This window comes from Caenorhabditis briggsae, assembly GCF_000004555.2.
Source record: "Caenorhabditis briggsae complete genome, chrII, whole genome shotgun sequence".
In the NCBI taxonomy this organism is placed as follows: domain Eukaryota; kingdom Metazoa; phylum Nematoda; class Chromadorea; order Rhabditida; family Rhabditidae; genus Caenorhabditis; species Caenorhabditis briggsae.
Window position 1 is genome coordinate 12,455,073 of NC_013486.2, and position 18,467 is coordinate 12,473,539.

The 18,467-nt window shown below is 36.0% G+C and overlaps 5 protein-coding genes across 5 annotated transcripts in view; 3 read left to right on the forward strand and 2 right to left on the reverse strand.

Annotated features, from left to right (window-relative positions):
• Positions 1-446: 446 nt before the first annotated feature.
• Positions 447-1,916, forward strand: CBG19643 (the record flags this gene model as incomplete). The annotated part of the gene is made up of 6 exons (XM_002646891.1): positions 447-668; positions 713-831; positions 985-1,360; positions 1,405-1,552; positions 1,596-1,747; positions 1,794-1,916. The coding sequence occupies 6 exons, from the start codon at positions 447-449 to the stop codon at positions 1,914-1,916; spliced, it is 1,140 nt and encodes a 379-aa protein (XP_002646937.1).
• A 282-nt stretch (positions 1,917-2,198) lies between these two features.
• On the forward strand, positions 2,199-3,209 carry CBG19642 (the record flags this gene model as incomplete). Its single annotated transcript, XM_002646890.1, has 3 exons — positions 2,199-2,282; positions 2,329-3,055; positions 3,100-3,209. 3 exons carry the CDS (start codon positions 2,199-2,201, stop codon positions 3,207-3,209), a joined length of 921 nt encoding a protein of 306 aa, XP_002646936.1.
• A 1,259-nt stretch (positions 3,210-4,468) lies between these two features.
• On the reverse strand, positions 4,469-6,934 carry CBG19641 (the record flags this gene model as incomplete). Its single annotated transcript, XM_002646889.1, has 8 exons — positions 4,469-4,575; positions 4,623-5,051; positions 5,269-5,302; positions 5,635-5,786; positions 5,830-5,977; positions 6,066-6,396; positions 6,549-6,667; positions 6,713-6,934. The coding sequence occupies 8 exons, from the start codon at positions 6,932-6,934 to the stop codon at positions 4,469-4,471; spliced, it is 1,542 nt and encodes a 513-aa protein (XP_002646935.1).
• A 1,085-nt stretch (positions 6,935-8,019) lies between these two features.
• CBG19640 lies at positions 8,020-9,377 on the reverse strand (the record flags this gene model as incomplete). The annotated part of the gene is made up of 6 exons (XM_002646888.1): positions 8,020-8,157; positions 8,201-8,352; positions 8,396-8,543; positions 8,592-8,967; positions 9,030-9,076; positions 9,123-9,377. The coding sequence occupies 6 exons, from the start codon at positions 9,375-9,377 to the stop codon at positions 8,020-8,022; spliced, it is 1,116 nt and encodes a 371-aa protein (XP_002646934.1).
• A 5,291-nt stretch (positions 9,378-14,668) lies between these two features.
• CBG19638 overlaps positions 14,669-18,467 on the forward strand; it is a gene marked incomplete at both ends in the record, with an annotated part of 4,867 nt that continues 1,068 nt past the window's right edge. The window contains 11 exons of the mRNA XM_045242798.1: positions 14,669-14,692; positions 14,745-14,861; positions 14,911-15,612; positions 15,668-15,838; positions 15,886-16,050; positions 16,465-16,644; positions 16,689-17,039; positions 17,086-17,265; positions 17,309-17,596; positions 17,642-17,821; positions 17,865-18,467. The exon at positions 17,865-18,467 is cut by the window's right edge and continues 1,068 nt beyond it. Of these exons, the coding sequence (XP_045096827.1) occupies positions 14,669-14,692; positions 14,745-14,861; positions 14,911-15,612; positions 15,668-15,838; positions 15,886-16,050; positions 16,465-16,644; positions 16,689-17,039; positions 17,086-17,265; positions 17,309-17,596; positions 17,642-17,821; positions 17,865-18,467 (2,961 nt within the window). The remainder of the gene's footprint in view (positions 14,693-14,744; positions 14,862-14,910; positions 15,613-15,667; positions 15,839-15,885; positions 16,051-16,464; positions 16,645-16,688; positions 17,040-17,085; positions 17,266-17,308; positions 17,597-17,641; positions 17,822-17,864) is intronic.

An 18,467-nucleotide genomic window follows, 5' to 3' on the forward strand; every position in this document is an offset into this window, starting at 1 on the left:
TACGATTCTAAAATGTCTCCTCAAAATTAAAGTAAATCATTAACTACCATCAACACTCTAATAGAAGGCCACCCCTAACATTCAACTTTGAGGGCATCCTGTAAGAGATATCAGAAAGTTGTCAACTAATAAAATATTATTGATATTATGATAAAAATTTCATATGTAGACTACTTTTCGATACCTTTTACAGAAATCGAGATAAATTAGCTCAAAGTTGACAAGTCGGCGCTTGCGAGCCGAGCTACGCTTTCGGCTGCCGACCTCTGACCTTTTGAATCTATATATCTCGGTTCCTGTGAATAATGTCAAAAGTTGTAAACTAATAAAATGTTTATCTTAATATTACAAATATTTTATCAGTTGACCACTTTTTGATATCTTTTACAGGAACTGAGATATGAAGTTTCAAAGTTGTAAGTCCTCATTTGCAGATTTTTTTCTACATGTCTGATAACGAATTCACCGGCTCGGAGACTTTGCCAATAGATTTGTTGCTGGAAAAAGACCCAATTCTGAAACAAATCGAATTGAAAATCGATGCAATCACAGAGAAATTGGCTGAACATGGGCAAAAATTCAATGAAATCTCGGATAAACTCCAATCGATAGAAAATTTGACAGCGAAAATTTCGAAAATCGACGAGGATGTTGAAGCAAAGGATACTGTAGGCGAATTTTTAATATTTTTATTGAAATTAAGTGTTTCCAGGTTCCGAAACAAGCAGCTGAAAAGTCTTTCATATTAAAGCATGTTTTTGAGAATGTTGAGCACTTTGTGAAAGGGAGAAGTTATGAGGGTGGTTCAGAAAATCACTTCAATGTTGTTAGGTAATCATTATATTACCGTAAAACCTGTGTTAGAAGGGCCCCTGAAATTGAAGCGCCCTCTAATTGAGGTGCCCCCTAGACAACCCACAAAAGTAGAACGGCCGGCCCTTCTAATACAGGTTTTACGGAAACAGTTTTGTATCTTATTTTCAGTTGCATTGCATTACAACGTTTGAATGATCACCTCGCTTGCTTCGTTAGTATTCGTGGTCCGAAAGAGGAAGTCAAATGGGAAGTGGAGACAAAAGTGGATATCAAAATTGATGGTCCAAATCAAATCAGTAAAGCCGAAAGTTGCAATCACTGTTTTGAGAGAAATGAAGGATGGGGATTCCCCAAGTTCTTGGAATGGGAGGAAATGAAAAATGAGTATCTTGTGGATGGAAAGTTGACTGTGGAAGCTCATGTGCAACTCATCGAATCTTCTGGATTCAGCAAAGAGAAAATTCAAAAATTCGACGAATCCACTAAAGAAGATTCAGATGTGGTTCTTGTCGTTAACAAAAAGGAGTTCTATGTTCTGAGAAAAGTGAGATATAAGTTTTGAAATCTCATTTCAAATGGTTGTTACAGTATCTCGCTGCTCAATCGTCATTCTTCAAAGCTCTTCTGCTCGGAGATTCCGCTGAATCCAAGAAACCAAAAGTGACACTGGCTGGAATTGATCCAGATGATTTCCACTATTTCCTCGAAGTTCTACACGGAGAACTTGCCATTGATGGTATGAGCTTTGATTGATCAGTCAATTATCATAGTTTTTACAGAATATAATATCGAGGGAATTCTTCTCATTGCTAATACATACGGTGCAAAAACTGCAATCAGAAGATGCGAGAACTTTCTTCTGAACGAATCGAAAAACCCGTTGAAAAAGAAACTACAAATGGCTGTTCGATATAATCTGAAGAATCTGAAGGTATCTAGAACCGTTGAAAATCTTCACAAATTGAATTCGCATTTAGAATAAATGCATGGAGGAAATCCAGACATTTCATCAACTAAGCTCCGTCATTCCATCTGATATCAACGACTTGGATCATAAACTAATGGGCGAACTGCTCAAAAAAGCCATTCTTCTCCATTGATTTCTTCATTTCTTCTGTTGTTTTTTTTGTTGCATTTAATCCCAAATTGTTCGGTTTTCATTGTTATTGTTTATCAATATTTCACATGAATGTTTTTTAAAATTCCCAATGATATTTTTTTTCCATTTCGATCTATTTCAATGAAGAACCATTTTCTTTTCAGTACTGTATTTTTCTGCGATTTACTTTGTCTATTGGTTTTCTCTCCATTATTTCTTCAACTTTAATATAACTCTTTTCACGGAAATTCCAGCATTTAAAAAAAAAAATTTCAGTTAGAAAATGACAGATACTAATAAAATGCTGTTGTCGAAAATTCAAGCGCTTCAAACTGGACTCCATGAAGTGACAAATATTGTTATCGAGGTTGTCATTTGGGCACAGTTCTAGTTAAATAATGTTTTTTTTTCAGAATCTGACGTCGCAAAAAAGCCAACAATATTTGACAGAAGAGCTCGTCGAGAATCAAAAAGAGCGCGAAATTCAAAAGAAGCTATTCGGAAACTATGTAGCTGTGCATGAGAGAACTCTTCTGGAACTGGAAGATTCTAGAAAAATACAAAAAGAGCAAGAGGAGAAAATCAATATTATAACAGAAGAGAATGAGAAATTTGACGAAATTCGTGGGAAATTTAATGAAGAAAATGAGAAAATTCGCGAAGAATTGGAGGATTTTGAAGAAAATCTGACTTCACAAAAAAGCCAAGAACAGGAAAATCGAGAAATTTTGATCGCGAAGTTGACGGAAGAGTTTGCTGAGTGTGAAAAAGAGCGCGAAATTCAAAAGAAACAATTTGAAGATTATGTAGATGTGCACGAGGGAACTCTTCTAGAACTGGAGGATTCTAGAAAAATACAAAAAGAGCAAAAGGAAAAAATCAATATCCTGACAGAAGAAAATGAGAAATTCAGTGATATTCGTCAAAAATTGAATGAAGAAAATGAGAAACTTCGCGAAGAATTGCAAGAATTAAAGCTGAAATTGGAGAGTATTGAAGAAAACAAAACATTCCAAATTTTCGTTCGAATCAGCAATTATATCACTTTGAGTGTTAAGAAAACCGATACAATTGCAGATGTGAAAGATAAAATGTGCAAAAGAGGATTCCCGTGTAATGATTGTTTCCTCATCTATGGAGGTAATTTAAAATTTCGAAATACTTGATTAATGCATTTTTTTCAGGAAAACTACTGGAAGACAGTTGCGCACTTTTCGATTATAATATTGAAAAAAACTCTACACTGTTTGTCTCCAATTCATTTTACCGGAGCATTCCGGATCGTACTCAATAATCTTTTCGTTTTTCTGTTGGCCGATATTTGTTTTTGAAAATCGCCAAAATTGTTTTCTATTCTGCACTTGCTTCCAAATACTGAACCTTCATAATGTTCCCTATTTTTAAAATAAATTCATGCATTGTTGTAATAGGTTCCAAAACAAAAGTGGCAATAATATAGTAATGCGTCCTCAGGTAAACGATTCGGAATTAGATCTGAGTTCATTCGGAATTAGATCTGGACTAGATCTAATACCGAAGTTGCCACGAGAAATGCGCCATCAATGACTCAGCTGCCGCGGATGAATTGTTTTGTTTTTTTTTGTTGTCCTAAATTTTTTTCGTCAGGAAAATGGGTTTTTCTCTCAACTTTTGCCTTTTTTTCGCTCAATTATTTAAACTATATTTTCTGGAACATATTTTAATGTGTTGTGCAAGTTTTTGCAAAATTTTAGGTGAATTTTTTAGGGACAGCTGAATATTCAAAGTTCAATTTATATATAATATTCAAAGTTCAATTTATATTGACCTGGCGGTCTCCAGGAAAGAAAAATCAGTAGTCTTATAGTCAGAAAAATGAAAAATGAAAGTAGACTCCATTCAGTTAGGTGTCTAAGAATACAGGAAAAATGGTGGAATTTCGACAAAAATAGAAAAGAATAGCTCCATTCATTTAAAGGAGCTAAAAATTGTTAGGCGCGCACATTGCGCCATTTGAAGAGTAGAATGAAATGGCTGATGGAGGACGATGGGCGAACGGAAAGCGAGGGAACATGGAAGCTAGAGACAACAAAGATGGGAGAAACGCAGAAGTCTTAGAAATTGCATATTGCGAGGAAATGAGACGCAGCGTTGTCCTGGTACTAACAGACTGGTTGCGTTTTTGCTTGACACAATCGCGAACGGTTACTCAACAGACGACCGCAACGCCGACACGCGACGTGTCCAAAAATCGAGGATCCAATATATCATCTTTTTCAAAATTTACCCAGAAATACCTATATTTCGAAACATTTTGTGTTTCTAAAATTCCAAGATTTTGAAATTCTGAAATTCTGAAAATCTGAGATTCTGAGATTTTGAGGTTCTGAGGTTCTGAAATTTTGAGATTCGTTGAGGATATGCAGATTATTTCGGGAATTGGAAACATAATGGAGGAGTAGAATTTGAAAGCCAGTGCAAAAAAAAGAAAAAAAACAAGACGATTTTCAAGCAAAAAGATTGAATAATGACCAAAAAAAAGAGGGAAACCATTAAAAAAAAGTATGGGAGAAATTATTGGGCACGATCATTTGCCTGAAAATAGGGATTGGAAATGAACAGTGTAGACTCTCGTTGAATATTGTAATAGGATATTGTGCAGGAGTCATTCAAGGGTTTTCCTGAAACAAAAATGTATTTATCAATTTTTTTTGTAACTCTCAGTAACCTCCATAGACGAGAAGACAATTATTACAGAAGAGTCCTCTTTTGAACAATTTCTTTTTCACATCTGCAATTGTATCGGACTTCTTCACATCCAAAGTGATATAATGTCTGATTTTAATGAAAATTTGGAATGTTTTCTTTTCTTCAAAATCCTCCAATTTTCGCTTCATTTCTCCCAATTCTTCGCAAAGTTTCTCGTTTTCTTCATTCAATTTTTGACGAATTTCAATGAATTTTTTATTCTCTTCTGTAAAGATATTGATTTTCTCCTCTTGCTCTTTTTGAATTTTTCTAGAATCTTCTAGTTCCAGAAGAGTTCTCTCATGCACAGCTACATAACTTTCGCACAGCTTCTTTTGAATTTCGCGCTCTTTTTGATTCTCGACGAGCTCTTCTGTCAAATATTGTTGGCTTTTTGCGACGTCAGATTCTGAAAAAAAAAAACATTATTTAACTAGAACTGTGCCCAAATGACAACCTCGATAACAATATTTGTCACTTCATGAAGTCCAGTTTGAAGCGCTTGAATTTTCGACAACAGCATTTTATTAGTATCTGTCATTTTCTAACTGAAATTTTTTTTTTTAAATGCTGGAATTTCCGTGAAAAGAGTTATATTAAAGTTGAAGAAATAATGGAGAGAAAACCAATAGACAAAGTAAATCGCAGAAAAATACAGTACTGAAAAGAAAATGGTACTTCATTGAAATAGGTCGAAATGGAAAAAAAATATCATTGGGAATTTTAAAAAACATTCATGTGAAATATTGATAAACAATAACAATGAAAACCGAACAATTTGGGATTAAATGCAACAAAAAAAACAACAGAAGAAATGAAGAAATCAATGGAGAAGAATGGCTTTTTTGAGCAGTTCGCCCATTAGTTTATGATCCAAGTCGTTGATATCAGATGGAATGACGGAGCTTAGTTGATGAAATGTCTGGATTTCCTCCATGCATTTATTCTAAATGCGAATTCAATTTGTGAAGATTTTCAACGGTTCTAGATACCTTCAGATTCTTCAGATTATATCGAACAGCCATTTGTAGTTTCTTTTTCAACGGGTTTTTCGATTCGTTCAGAAGAAAGTTCTCGCATCTTCTGATTGCAGTTTTTGCACCGTATGTATTAGCAATGAGAAGAATTCCCTCGATATTATATTCTGTAAAAACTATGATAATTGACTGATCAATCAAAGCTCATACCATCAATGGCAAGTTCTCCGTGTAGAACTTCGAGGAAATAGTGGAAATCATCTGGATCAATTCCAGCCAGTGTCACTTTTGGTTTCTTGGATTCAGCGGAATCTCCGAGCAGAAGAGCTTTGAAGAATGACGATTGAGCAGCGAGATACTGTAACAACCATTTGAAATGAGATTTCAAAACTTAAATCTCACTTTTCTCAGACATAGAACTCCTTTTTGTTAACGACAAGAACCACATCTGAATCGTCTTTATTTGATTCATCAAATTTTCGAATCTTCTCTTTGCTGAATCCAGAAGATTCGATGAGTTGCACATGAGCTTCCACAGTCAACTTTCCATCCACAAGATACTCATTTTTCATTTCCTCCCATTCCAAGAACTTGGGGAATCCCCATCCTTCATTTTTCTCAAAACAGTGATTGCAACTTTCGGCTTTGCTGATTTGATTTGGACCGTCAATTTTGATATCCACTTTTGTCTCCACTTCCCATTTGACTTCCTCTTTCGGACCACGAATACTAACGAAGCAAGCGAGGTGATCATTCAAACGTTGTAATGCAATGCAACTGAAAATAAGATACAAAACTGTTTCCGTAAAACCTGTATTAGAAGGGCCGGCCTTCTACTTTTGTGGGTTGTCTAGGGGGCACCTCAATTAGAGGGCGCTTCAATTTCAGGGGCCCTTCTAACACAGGTTTTACGGTAATATAATGATTACCTAACAACATTGAAGTGATTTTCTGAACCACCCTCATAACTTCTCCCTTTCACAAAGTGCTCAACATTCTCAAAAACATGCTTTAATATGAAAGACTTTTCAGCTGCTTGTTTCGGAACCTGGAAACACTTAAATTTCAATAAAAATATTAAAAATTCGCCTACAGTATCCTTTGCTTCAACATCCTCGTCGATTTTCGAAATTTTCGCTGTCAAATTTTCTATCGATTGGAGTTTATCCGAGATTTCATTGAATTTTTGCCCATGTTCAGCCAATTTCTCTGTGATTGCATCGATTTTCAATTCGATTTGTTTCAGAATTTGGTCTTTTTCCAGCAACAAATCTATTGGCAAAGTCTCCGAGCCGGTGAATTCGTTATCAGACATGTAGAAAAAAATCTGCAAATGAGGACTTACAACTTTGAAACTTCATATCTCAGTTCCTGTAAAAGATATCAAAAAGTGGTCAACTGATAAAATATTTGTAATATTAAGATAAACATTTTATTAGTTTACAACTTTTTGACATTATTCACAGGAACCGAGATATATAGATTCAAAAGGTCAGAGGTCGGCAGCCGAAAGCGTAGCTCGGCTCGCAAGCGCCGACTTGTCAACTTTGAGCTAATTTATCTCGATTTCTGTAAAAGGTATCGAAAAGTAGTCTACATATGAAATTTTTATCATAATATCAATAATATTTTATTAGTTGACAACTTTCTGATATCTCTTACAGGATGCCCTCAAAGTTGAATGTTAGGGGTGGCCTTCTATTAGAGTGTTGATGGTAGTTAATGATTTACTTTAATTTTGAGGAGACATTTTAGAATCGTATTAGCAATATCTAGACAAGAAGAGAAACGAAAAAAGTTTAAAGCAGAAACACAAAAAATTTGAGTGAAAATAACAAATCAGAAGTTTGAGAGATTAAAGTTAGAAAGAAATCGAAATTCGGAAAATTCAAAAAAAAAAACATGGAATTCAGAAAGCTGAAGCAAAAACGAGTGATTTGTAAAATTGAGGTCAATTTCAAAAACGTTTAAAGTTTCGAACTTTCGTCCTCGTTTTGTGATTGAAAATCAATGTATCTTATCAGTTGAATGTACTCTCTTGCTAACTCTTAATTTATCTACTGTCATCTGTCACCAATTTCCTTTCTTTTCTTCTTATCAGTTCTGTTAATAATTTGATTTCGAAATATATGCTATTTTAATTGTGGCGGTTGTCCTTTTTGATTTCTCTGAAAGTGCTTTTTTTCAGCAAACTACTATTCGAAGAATGCTAAAACTCAGAAGTTGAAATTTACGACATCAACTTTGAAGATTTTCAGAAATTTCTGGAGCTTCTCTACGGAGAAAGGTCAGTTGATGGTGAGATACAGTAATCGAGGGTACAGTAATTTCGATTTTTTTCGAAAAATCTGAGAAAATTTATATAAAAAAATTTTTAAAAATGTTAACAGAGAAAATCGATCAACTTGGGATTAAATCCAACAAAGAAATTGACTTTCTGAGCAGTTCGCCCATTACATTATGATCCAAATCGTTGATATTTGCTGGGAGGACGGATCTGACATCTTCCTTTGTCTTGATTTTTTCCATGCAATTATTCTAGAAAAAACTGTTTGTTTATTTAAATTTTCAACGGTTCTACCTTGAGATTTTCCAGATGATAGCGTGTGGCCATTTCCAGTTTCTTCTTCAACGACTTTTTCGATTCCTTCAGAAGAAAATTCTCGCATCGTCTGGTGGCTGTTTTCGCATCGTACATATCGACTAGAAGAAGAATTCCCTCGACATTATTCTCTGTGAAAATTAGGAGCATTAACAGAATAATAGAAGCTTTTACCATCAATAGCAAGTTCGCCGTAAAGAACTTCAAGGAAATAGTGAAAATCATCTGGATCAATTCCAGTCAGTGTCACTTTCAATTTCTTGGATTCTGCGAAATTTCCGAGCAGCAGAGCTTTGAAGAATGACGACTGGGCAGCGAGAAACTAGAAAAACTATATTTATTGAGAATTCTCTATCAAAATAAATCTCACTTTTCTCAAGACGTAAAACTCCTTTTTGTTAACGACAAGGATCACATCTGAATCGTCTTTATTTGATTCATCAAATTTTCGAATCTTCTCTTTGCTGAATCCAGAAGATTCGATGAGTTGCACATGAGCTTCCACTGTCAAACTGCCATCGATAAGATACTCTTTTTTCATTTCCTCCCATTCCAAGAAATCGGGATATCCACAGCCTTCATCCTTTTCGTATCGATAATCGAAAGTATGGGCTTTGCTTTTTTTATTTTGACCATAAACTTTGAATTCCACTTTTGTTTCAACTGACCATTTGATTCCATTTTCCGGACCACGAATGTGGAGGTAGTAGGCAAGGTGCTCATTCAAACGTTTTAACTCAATGCAACTGAAAATGATACCTGTTGTTATACAAAAAACTATTAATATAATGAGTTCTTGAAAACGTGCTTCAACACAAATCGCTTTTCTGATTTTAGCACTTCGGCTTCCGGAATCTAAAAGGAAGCACATTTGAAATAATTGTTTCAGAATTTGACTCACAGTCGATTCGTTGAAATTTGATGAATTTTTAGAAGAATCAACTTTATTGTCAGTGCTCTCTGTTGGCTTCTCGTCATTTTCGATTTTCGGAATCATCGAAATCGATGCTTCAATCGACTGGAGCATCTCCGAAACTTCGTCGAACGTTCGCTTCAGAGTTTGCTTGATTTCATCTATTTCTATGAGATTTTCCGGTATTTTCGCAACGGAATTAACTTTCGAATTGTCGCCAGTGTCTTTGTCATTGCAAGACATTTTGAAGGAATTTCTGGAAAAAAAAACAACAGAATTGTCGATTTTTGAAGGAAAATCTATTCACAACTGTCGGCGAGGGAAGGAAAGATTTCAATACAGTACATCGACGGCGCATGTGAAAACATTCGTTTCAAAATTGCGTAGTGCGCCTTTAAGGTACAGTATTATGCTTGTCTGAGAAAAAAAAGGTTAGAGAGTATTTTTTGCAGTCTGAATACGGTAGCGATATCGAAGCGGAAAATGATGATGAAATAATGATGTATGTGGGTGATTCAAAATTTCAGGAATTCGGAAAAGCCGAGTATTTAAAAAACTCGGAAATGCAGAAATTCGAAAATTAGAGATTTTAGGTTAGAAATTCGAGACTTTAGAAAATCAAACAATTGTATTCCCTTTTCAAGAAAGATGTATTCTGTCGTGTAGAAACTCGGAAATTCAGAAAATCGGATATCTTTTTTCTCAAAAAAGCGACAAGACTTAACGGTGGGGGGACAGGAGATTTTACGGACGATTTTTGTAGCTAGAGTATGCATTCTACCGTGACGGTGTACAACGCTTAATGTCACTCTGCGTACACCTGTCGTCCTCGCCTTTATGTATGCAATCGGGCGGCAGCTTCCTCTTTGCCCGCGTGGCTCAGTCGGTAGCGGCGCCGCACCCTCAATCCTCGCCCCCCCCCCCCCACAAGTTCAACTCCTCGAGGGGCATATTTGAAAGATTTCGAGAACACCATTTTTTTCATGTCTCCCCACCTTTAAAAGAAATTATCAGAACATTGAAAAAAGTACGCCTGTTTTATCAGAGGTAGGCATCAAATAGATGTGGGCTTCTATTGGAGAAATTACGTTATCTAGAAATTCCCATATTAGTAACATCCAAAATTTAAAAATCGAAGTACTTGGAAGTTTCGGGCACTCGGAAAGTGAAAAATCTAGACATTAGAAATTCAAGTGTAAGATACAGTGAACTGGAGCCAGGAGGTTGAGCCTCCGACAGGGGGCTCAAACCGACTGGTTGATAGTATGCAAAACTTTCACAAATTTTGATGAATTCGGAAACTCGAAAATTTTTTAATTAGAAATTAAATTATAAGATACAGAAAGCGGGAGCCAGGAAGTTGAGCCCCCGACAGGGGGCGTAAACCGACTGGTATGAAAAATTCGAAGAAAATCAAACAAAAAAGTAAAAATCAGAAAAGCAAAACTATTTTTTAAATATTACTGTAATTCAAAGGAAATGTAATTCAAAGGAAAATATGGCGGAAAATTGAATTTTTCTTTCTCAAAATTTTCACAAAAGTTTCAAAATTTTTAATAAAATCAAAAGGTAATTTTTGGAATTTGCAGCAAAAATAAACCGAAGTTTGAGGTTCAATTTTTTTTTTTCAGAAAAATGCATTTTCTTCCTCAATTAACGTGTGATGCACTCAAAAATTGAATAAAGCAGAATTTTACACAAATGAATGAGGAAGAAAACAAAAAAGGAGAGACAAAAAATTTAGAGCTAGCAATGTACATGGAAGTTTACAATTGATAAGAAATTGGGTTGATAAGCATATTGATAATTCATAATGTAGTTGGAAAGGGAGAATGAGTTGAAAATGTTATGTACTGCCTTGTTTTTTGAATTTTTGAAGTTGCAAAAAAACTTTAGAAGTACGAAAAATTGGAATTTCAGATATTGAAAACAGGAATGCAATACCACTTTTTCAAAATTCCACAACATTATAGTTTTCTGATTTTTCCAAGTTCTAAATTTTCCAAAACAAATTTCGAATTTCAAATATTATTTCAGATTTTTATCCTGCAAAATTCAAAAATACCAGAAGTTCAGATACCGTAAAACCTGTATTAGAAGGGCGGCCCTTCTATTGTTCCGAGATACCTCCGGAGGGCTCTTTTATTACAGGGGCCCTTCAATTAGAGGGAGCCCTTCTATTTTTCCGGCCAGTTTTTTCAGAAATTTTGCATCGAAAAATTCGACGAATTTTCGTTCAAAATTCCCCCCTGAAATCTGTCAATTTCACCTAAATTTAGCAAGATTTTCATCAAAAAATAGAGTTTCAACAAATTTATATTAAATTGTGGAGTTCTCGAAATATTTTCCACTCAAAAAGTACTAAAATTTTCTGATTTCAAAACACATTTTAAAGGGGGGGGGGGTCATTTTTCACAGAGGGTCCTTCTATTTTTCCAAGCCCCTCTCGGAGGGCCCTTCTGTTAGAGGGACCCTTCTACTAAAGGGGCCCTTCTAATACAGGTTTTACGATATCCTGAAATTTGGAAACTCAAAAATTCTTATTCTTCCGTATATTTGAAATTTTTCACAAATTAAAAGAAAATCACATTAGCTGGCAGTTGGTAAGATTAGGATATTCTGAATTTATAATATTAATTGTTGTATATTGTGTGAAGAACCCTAATCAGAGCCCTAAACCCACTGATAAATATTTTCCAATAAACTTTCTGAATTTCTCTTTTGATGTCCCTCACAGTAGTTGAGGTAAATTGGGTTGAAGAAACACTGACTAGGGAACGTTGTAACTGGGGTGTGGAACTTTGATATGGACCAAATTCAAGAAAATTTTGATCCCAGTAGATTTTCATGTTTTTTAATCTTTAACATTCTTTCAGAGACATACTGCCAAGCCCAATGCGAACGAAGCTGGAGAAGACGAGGGAGAAAATTAATTACAAAAAAACTCATCAACTTCCTTTTCACAATCTTCTCTAAACACAACTTTAATTTTTCTCATCACTGTTTTTTTCAATTTTTAGCTTTTTTTTTGTCGACCTTCTGATCGAATAAACTGTTTAATTCGAAGAAAGTCGACGAATTTATCCGATTTTGAGAAAAAAAAATTCAAAGAACGGCACACATGCGCACGGTAACGGCACGGTAACGGCACGCAAAATACATGCGTGCCCCTCCCCCCGGGCACGATTACCGCGTTGCAGCGGCACCGGTGCCCCAAGTAGCGGCACATGTGCCAAAAATTTGCTGAGTAATTGAGTTAAATTGGGTTGAAAAAACGCTAACTAGGGGACATTGTAACTGGAGTATGGAACTTTGATATAGGCAAAATTCAAGAAAATTTTGATCCCAGTAGATTTTCATGTTTTTCGAAAAAAAGATTTTTGAAAAAAAACCCTTTGGTTTTTTGAAAATCAGATTTCAAACCCAATTTTCTCGAACCTGGTACGTCCGAAGCAAAATCAAAAAATATATTTGAAAATGGCTCATTCTCAGCTTTCGAATGATATATGTATGTATCATATCTAAGTTTCATACTCCAGTCAGAATCTTCTCTAGTTAGCATCACTGACCATCAGACGGCCCGTTTGTTCCTCCACTGCCTCTGTGGGGAGGTCAGAGGACGTTTCTTTAAAAGTGGACATGTTGCTCGTCTGCGGGGGTTGCGATCGGCCTCTCTGCGCACAACCAAACTGTTACCTCCAGGCGACATCAAATACTTTCGCAGCTGCGTCTCTACGTCTCGACCGTGCGCACAGACTATCTTACGTCCTTGTCGTCTCTTCTCTATTCTCACCTACAAACAGCAATGGTCCACAACCGTCTTTCTTCCCCGAATTGTTCAAATTTCCCTTCTTCTCAATTTCTTTTTGTTTTTTAAGGACTAGAAAAATATGCCTAATTTTGAAATAGGTTTTTTTTGGGAAATCTAGGAAATGTTTTCGATAGGTTTTATGGTTTTTGAGGTAGAGACGCAGACAGCTAGTGTCTTGCCACCCTCGCTTTCGCGCTTCAAATTGAACGGCGTATGTACAGTACCGATCAATAAGATGTAGTTGATTTTCGGTCATTTTGTTGGTTTTCAGGAGTCTGGAGCTCGGCTGTCAAGTTTCCGATCACTTCGATGATTTGTCAGGAACTCAATAAGATATTCCAATCCTGAGCTTGTGATAATTTTATTGGTTTTCTCTCCTTCTTTTTTCTCATTTTCTCCCTCCCTCTTCGACGATACATGACCAAACTTCCGTTGTTTATTTTTTGAGTTCCACATTATGCCTACATTCTGTATGTATCAAATCGTATTTTTTTCGAAATTTTGAGAATTTTAATAAAATTCATTTTTAGTAAAAAATGTTGCAAACTGGAAAAATATATAAAGTCAGGATTTTCTAACTTTTAGTATTCAAGTTCATATAATTTTTGAAACATGACTAATTTAACCTTTCTAAATCAAATTTTGAAAGAAATTTCAGAATCTCAAAATAATTGAAACTTTGAAATTTTCAGACGTTCAAAGTGCTTGAAAATGTTGGGCATTTCCAAACTTCAGAGTTTTAGATGATTTTTCTGAAACTCAAGCTTTAAAAAAACAAAAAATCCGATATCCCAAAGTTTTGAATATTTCAAAAATTCGAAAATCATCTCACCTGACTATTTTCAAGAGATACCTTGAATTTTTAATATTGATTTCTGTATATTTTTGCTTTAAAATTTCTACATCTTATTTTTTGAAATCTGTCACAGTATTGAGGTTGAAGGAACGCTAAGGAGTTCGTTCACCATAACTTCGAAAACGTTAAAACGGACCGTTTGTGCCACGCTGTCTCTTTGGGATGGTTCTGACCAAGAGAGTGTAATGAGAAAGACACCCTGCTCGTCTGCCGGGTTGCGATCGGCCTCTCTGCGCACAACCAATCTGTTACCTCCAGGCGACATCAAATACTTTCGCAGCTGCGTCTCTACGTCTCGACCGTGCGCACAGACTATCTTTCGGCCTTGTCGTCTTTCCTCTATTCTCACCTACAAACAGCAATGGTCCACAACCGTCTTTCTTCCCCGAAATTCTTCAATATGCCTTCTTCTCAATTTCTTTTTGTTTTCATATGTATTGGAAAAATGTTCCCCAATTTTCGAATAGGTTTATTCTGTATTTTTTGGAAAATTTGGGAAATGGTTTTGATAGGTTTCAAGTTTCTGGTTACTTTGAAATTTCAGAAGGTGTAAAACAAATCTATTGAAAACTTTTTATTCACAGAATTTGGGAATTTATCATAAAATCCCTGAATAATTCTAATTTTCAAAATTAGACTAGCTCAATTTTCAGATTTTCTTCAAAAATCTTTAAAATTTTTTAGACTTTCGAAATTGTCAAACTTGGCTCTAAATAAAGTTGGGAAGTTTTTAAAAACGCATATCCCTCAAACTTTAATTTCGATTACTTTCTGAATGTTCCTTCTTTTAAACATAATTATCTCGATTCACTTTTTTGCTCAATCTATTCTAATTTTCAGACTTTCTACACCAAGGAACAAAAAACTATGTCTTCCCAAAACGTTTTCTCAGTGAGTTATCTTTTCCAAGGGGTCTTGAAGGCTCATTATTCTTATCTTGCAGACATCGATTGCCAGAAGAACTCGCAAGGCACCAGCTCCTGAAGCATCAAAAGGGCCAAACCCAAAAAGAAGAGCTCTTGCTGATTCTTCGGAATCGGAGTCGGAAAAGAATGTTCAGGTACAATTTCCCTGGAAAAATTTCTTATTTTTCAAAAATGATTTTTTAGGTATCAAGACCCAAAAGAGTGTCCGCAAGATGTGTCACTTCTGATGATAGTGAATATGACTTTGAAGATAGCTCAATTAAGAAGAAACCTGGAAATATTCGCAAAACCAAGGATTCTAAAAAATATGTGTCTTCATCTTCGTCTTCTTCAGAATTGGAATCTGACTCTGATGCTTGGGTATTATATTTTTTACAAAATGAAATATTTTCAAATAACTATTTTCAGGATGTCGAGGACCAAACCGACGATCAGCAATCGGAAGAATTCAGTGATCCAACTAGCTCAAGAAGACAACTGAAAAGAAAGAGAACATATAAAAAGGTAAAAGGTTTTTTTGCTGCAAGTGTTAAAAAACGTTTTCAGAGGACTCAACTCTCTTATGAGGCAGCGGAACCGATTTTAATGGAGCTCTTCCATCAAAATCCGCAATTCCGTGATTACAGAAATCCGGAGTTGAGAGAAAAGACACGTTGGCCGATCCAAAGAGTAAAGGATTTTTCTCCATTTAGAAAGCAAATAAGTAATTTTCAGATAAATGAATTTTTTGATAACTGCCGACGGGAAAATGGGATTTCAGCCAATTTTCCACTCCCTGAAGAACAAGCTCATCCAATCCTGATGGAAATCTTTGCGAAGGACCCATTCTTTAACGACTATGGGAACATTGAATTGAAAAATAAAATTCACTGGGCGCCCCGAAGAGTAAGAAATATAAAAAAAATCCTTTAGATTTATAAAGTAATCCAATAATTTTCAGGTGAGCAAATTCTTGAACGACCTCAGAAAAGAGCATGGGCTTTTGGCTCCTCTCCCGAAAACAGAAGCCGAACTGATACTGATGGAAATTTTTAGGAAGAACCAGTTGTTTTCTGATTTTAAAAATATTAACTTGAAGAGAAAGCTTCGCTGGCCGAGCAAAAAGGTAAGTGTCGCATTGTTGAAATTGAAATTTTTATTAGTTTTAAAAACCTTCAGATCGAGAGGTGGTTCCTACGACAACGCAACTTGGAGCGTGAAAAACTACGCAAAGAAACAGGAACCCCGTTCGATGATGCCATGGAACGAATCTTCCAAAAACAACAATATTTTAGAATTCGAACTAAAAATTTGGAAGTGGTAACTGGAGGCGATTGGAACAAGGTAAGTATTGGGATACCGTAAAACCTGTATTAGAAGGGCCGACCCTACTATTTTTTCAAGGTACCTCCGGAGGGCCCTTTTATCACAGGGGCACTTCAATTAGAGGGCGTCCTTCTGTTTTTCAGGCCGTTTTTCTTGAAATTTTTCATTGTAACATTCGACGAATTTTCGTTCAAAATTTATGAAAATCTGTCAATCTCACCAAAACCGGATTTTTTTTATTTCAAGACACATTTTGGAGAGGCCCTTCTATGTATTACAGGGTTCAATTCTATTTTTCCAAACCCCTCTTACTATTAGAGAGCCCTTCTATTAGAGGGGTCCTTCTATTAAAGGGGCCCTTCTAAATAATACTAAAGGTTTTACGGTATTTTCACATTCTGTATTTTCACAATACATATAAATATTTCACAGATCTCGAAATGGCTCAGAAACAAAAGGAGAAATACGCTGGAGGCGTATTTCAAAAAGGAAATTTCGGTCTTACCGACTGAAATGGCCAATTTCGAGAGACTTCACCAAAGGTACAATAATCCCTTGGGTATTGATGCAGTTCGTTTGATTGAGCAAAGAGAAAAAGTGTGCGGCTATAATGTGAGGGGTAATAATGATTATCGACTTCAAAGATTTTTATTCAGCTAGCGGACTATTTGTTGGAGCGATGGAGAGTGTTGGCTATGCTTCAAGAACAAGGAATACACCAAACCTCCCCAGTGAACTGTCAGTTTCTCGAAGATCAAGAACATCGACAAGCTTCTCCATGTGAGGCAATTGCGGAAATTGGCGAAAATGATCAAGTTGATGTTGAGAATCCAGGAGAGGTCCAAATCAATGCAGACGATGAGATTAGGCATCAGAGTATTAAACAGAAGCAGCAACAGAAACTCAACCTCTTCAATGACGTCATGGAAAAAGTTTTCCAAGAACGACAATTCATTGCAATTTCTAACGAAGCTTTGGAAATGAAAACGGGATACCCTTGGAGCAAGGTAAGCATCTGAAATATTTTCCCATGCTGAAATCAATCATTTTCAGATTTCAAACTGGCTTAAAACCAAAAGGAGAGATATCCTAGAGTCATACTTTAGAGAGGCAATTTCTGTTTTACCAACAGAAATGGCAACCTTTGAGAGAATTCACCAAAAGTACAATAGTCCCATGGGCGCCGATGCAGTGGCTTTCATTGAACTGAAAGAAAATGTGTCCGGCTATAACGTGAGTGGAAATATTCAAATTATCGCCATTAAAGAATTTTCAGTTATCCGAATATTTCGTGGACCGACAGGTTGTGATGGCTAACATCCGGAAGGATATGGAAGACGTCCACGAAGAACAGGAAGAAGAGGAATTTGAAAATGAACAGGATGCTCATGAAGAGGATCACATTGAGCAGGATCATCATTGGTTCACTCGACAACGCAAGTTGAAGCAGCAGCAGGAACTTGCTGGCTTCGTTGGCATCATGGAGACAATTTTCCAAAAAAAGCAATTTTTTAGATTTCGGGTCAAAGCGTTGGAAGAGAAAACGGGACACCCCTGGAAAAAGGTAAGTATTGGAACTATTTTCACATGTTTAAATTAATTTTTACAGATACGGAACTGGCTGAGAATGAAGAGAAAAGAGACTCTAAAATCATTTTTCAAAAAAGAAATTTCGGTGTTGCCAGAGGAAATGGCCAATTTCGAAAGACTTTTCAAGAAGTATGAAGCATACACGGACGCCGATAAAATTTATGAGATTGGAATGAGAGAAGATGTATGCAGCAATGACGTGAGTGAAAAATTGAATTATCGACATCAAAGTTTTTTTTTAGGTAGCGGACTACTTTATAGAACGCTTTAGAGTGTTAAAGGAGCTTCAGGGAGAGACCAAAGATGGCAATGTGGAACAGGAAGAGGAAGACGAATTGTTAAATGCACAGAACGCTAATGAAGGGGATCACAATGAGCCGGATTTGGAACACCAGATGGATGAAGCGGTTGACTACCAGATGGATGAAGCGGCTAATGAACTTCGAGAAGAGATGGACAATCAGTACGAAGATAGAGAGCAAGAAGAAGATAATGATGTGGAGGGATTAGTTGATCAACAAGTGACGATTAGAGAGGAACTCTCAATCGAAACAAACCGTCAAAATGTTGAGCAACAAGGCGGTCAAGCTAGAATACCAAAGCCCAGACAGATGAACGATAGAAGAAGTGCAAGAGATGATTACCAAGTCGAACAGATTTTAGGAAAACTTTTTGAAGAGCAGCAGTTTCTTGGAAGAAACAAAAAAGAGCTGAGAAGGAAAACTGGCTGCAATGCGAAATTTGTGAGTATTAAATTTACTATTTCAGTGCTTGACATGTTCCAAAATTCGTTTTTATTTTTTCAGATGTCCGAATGGTTCAAAAAGAAGAGAATGGCCATTCTA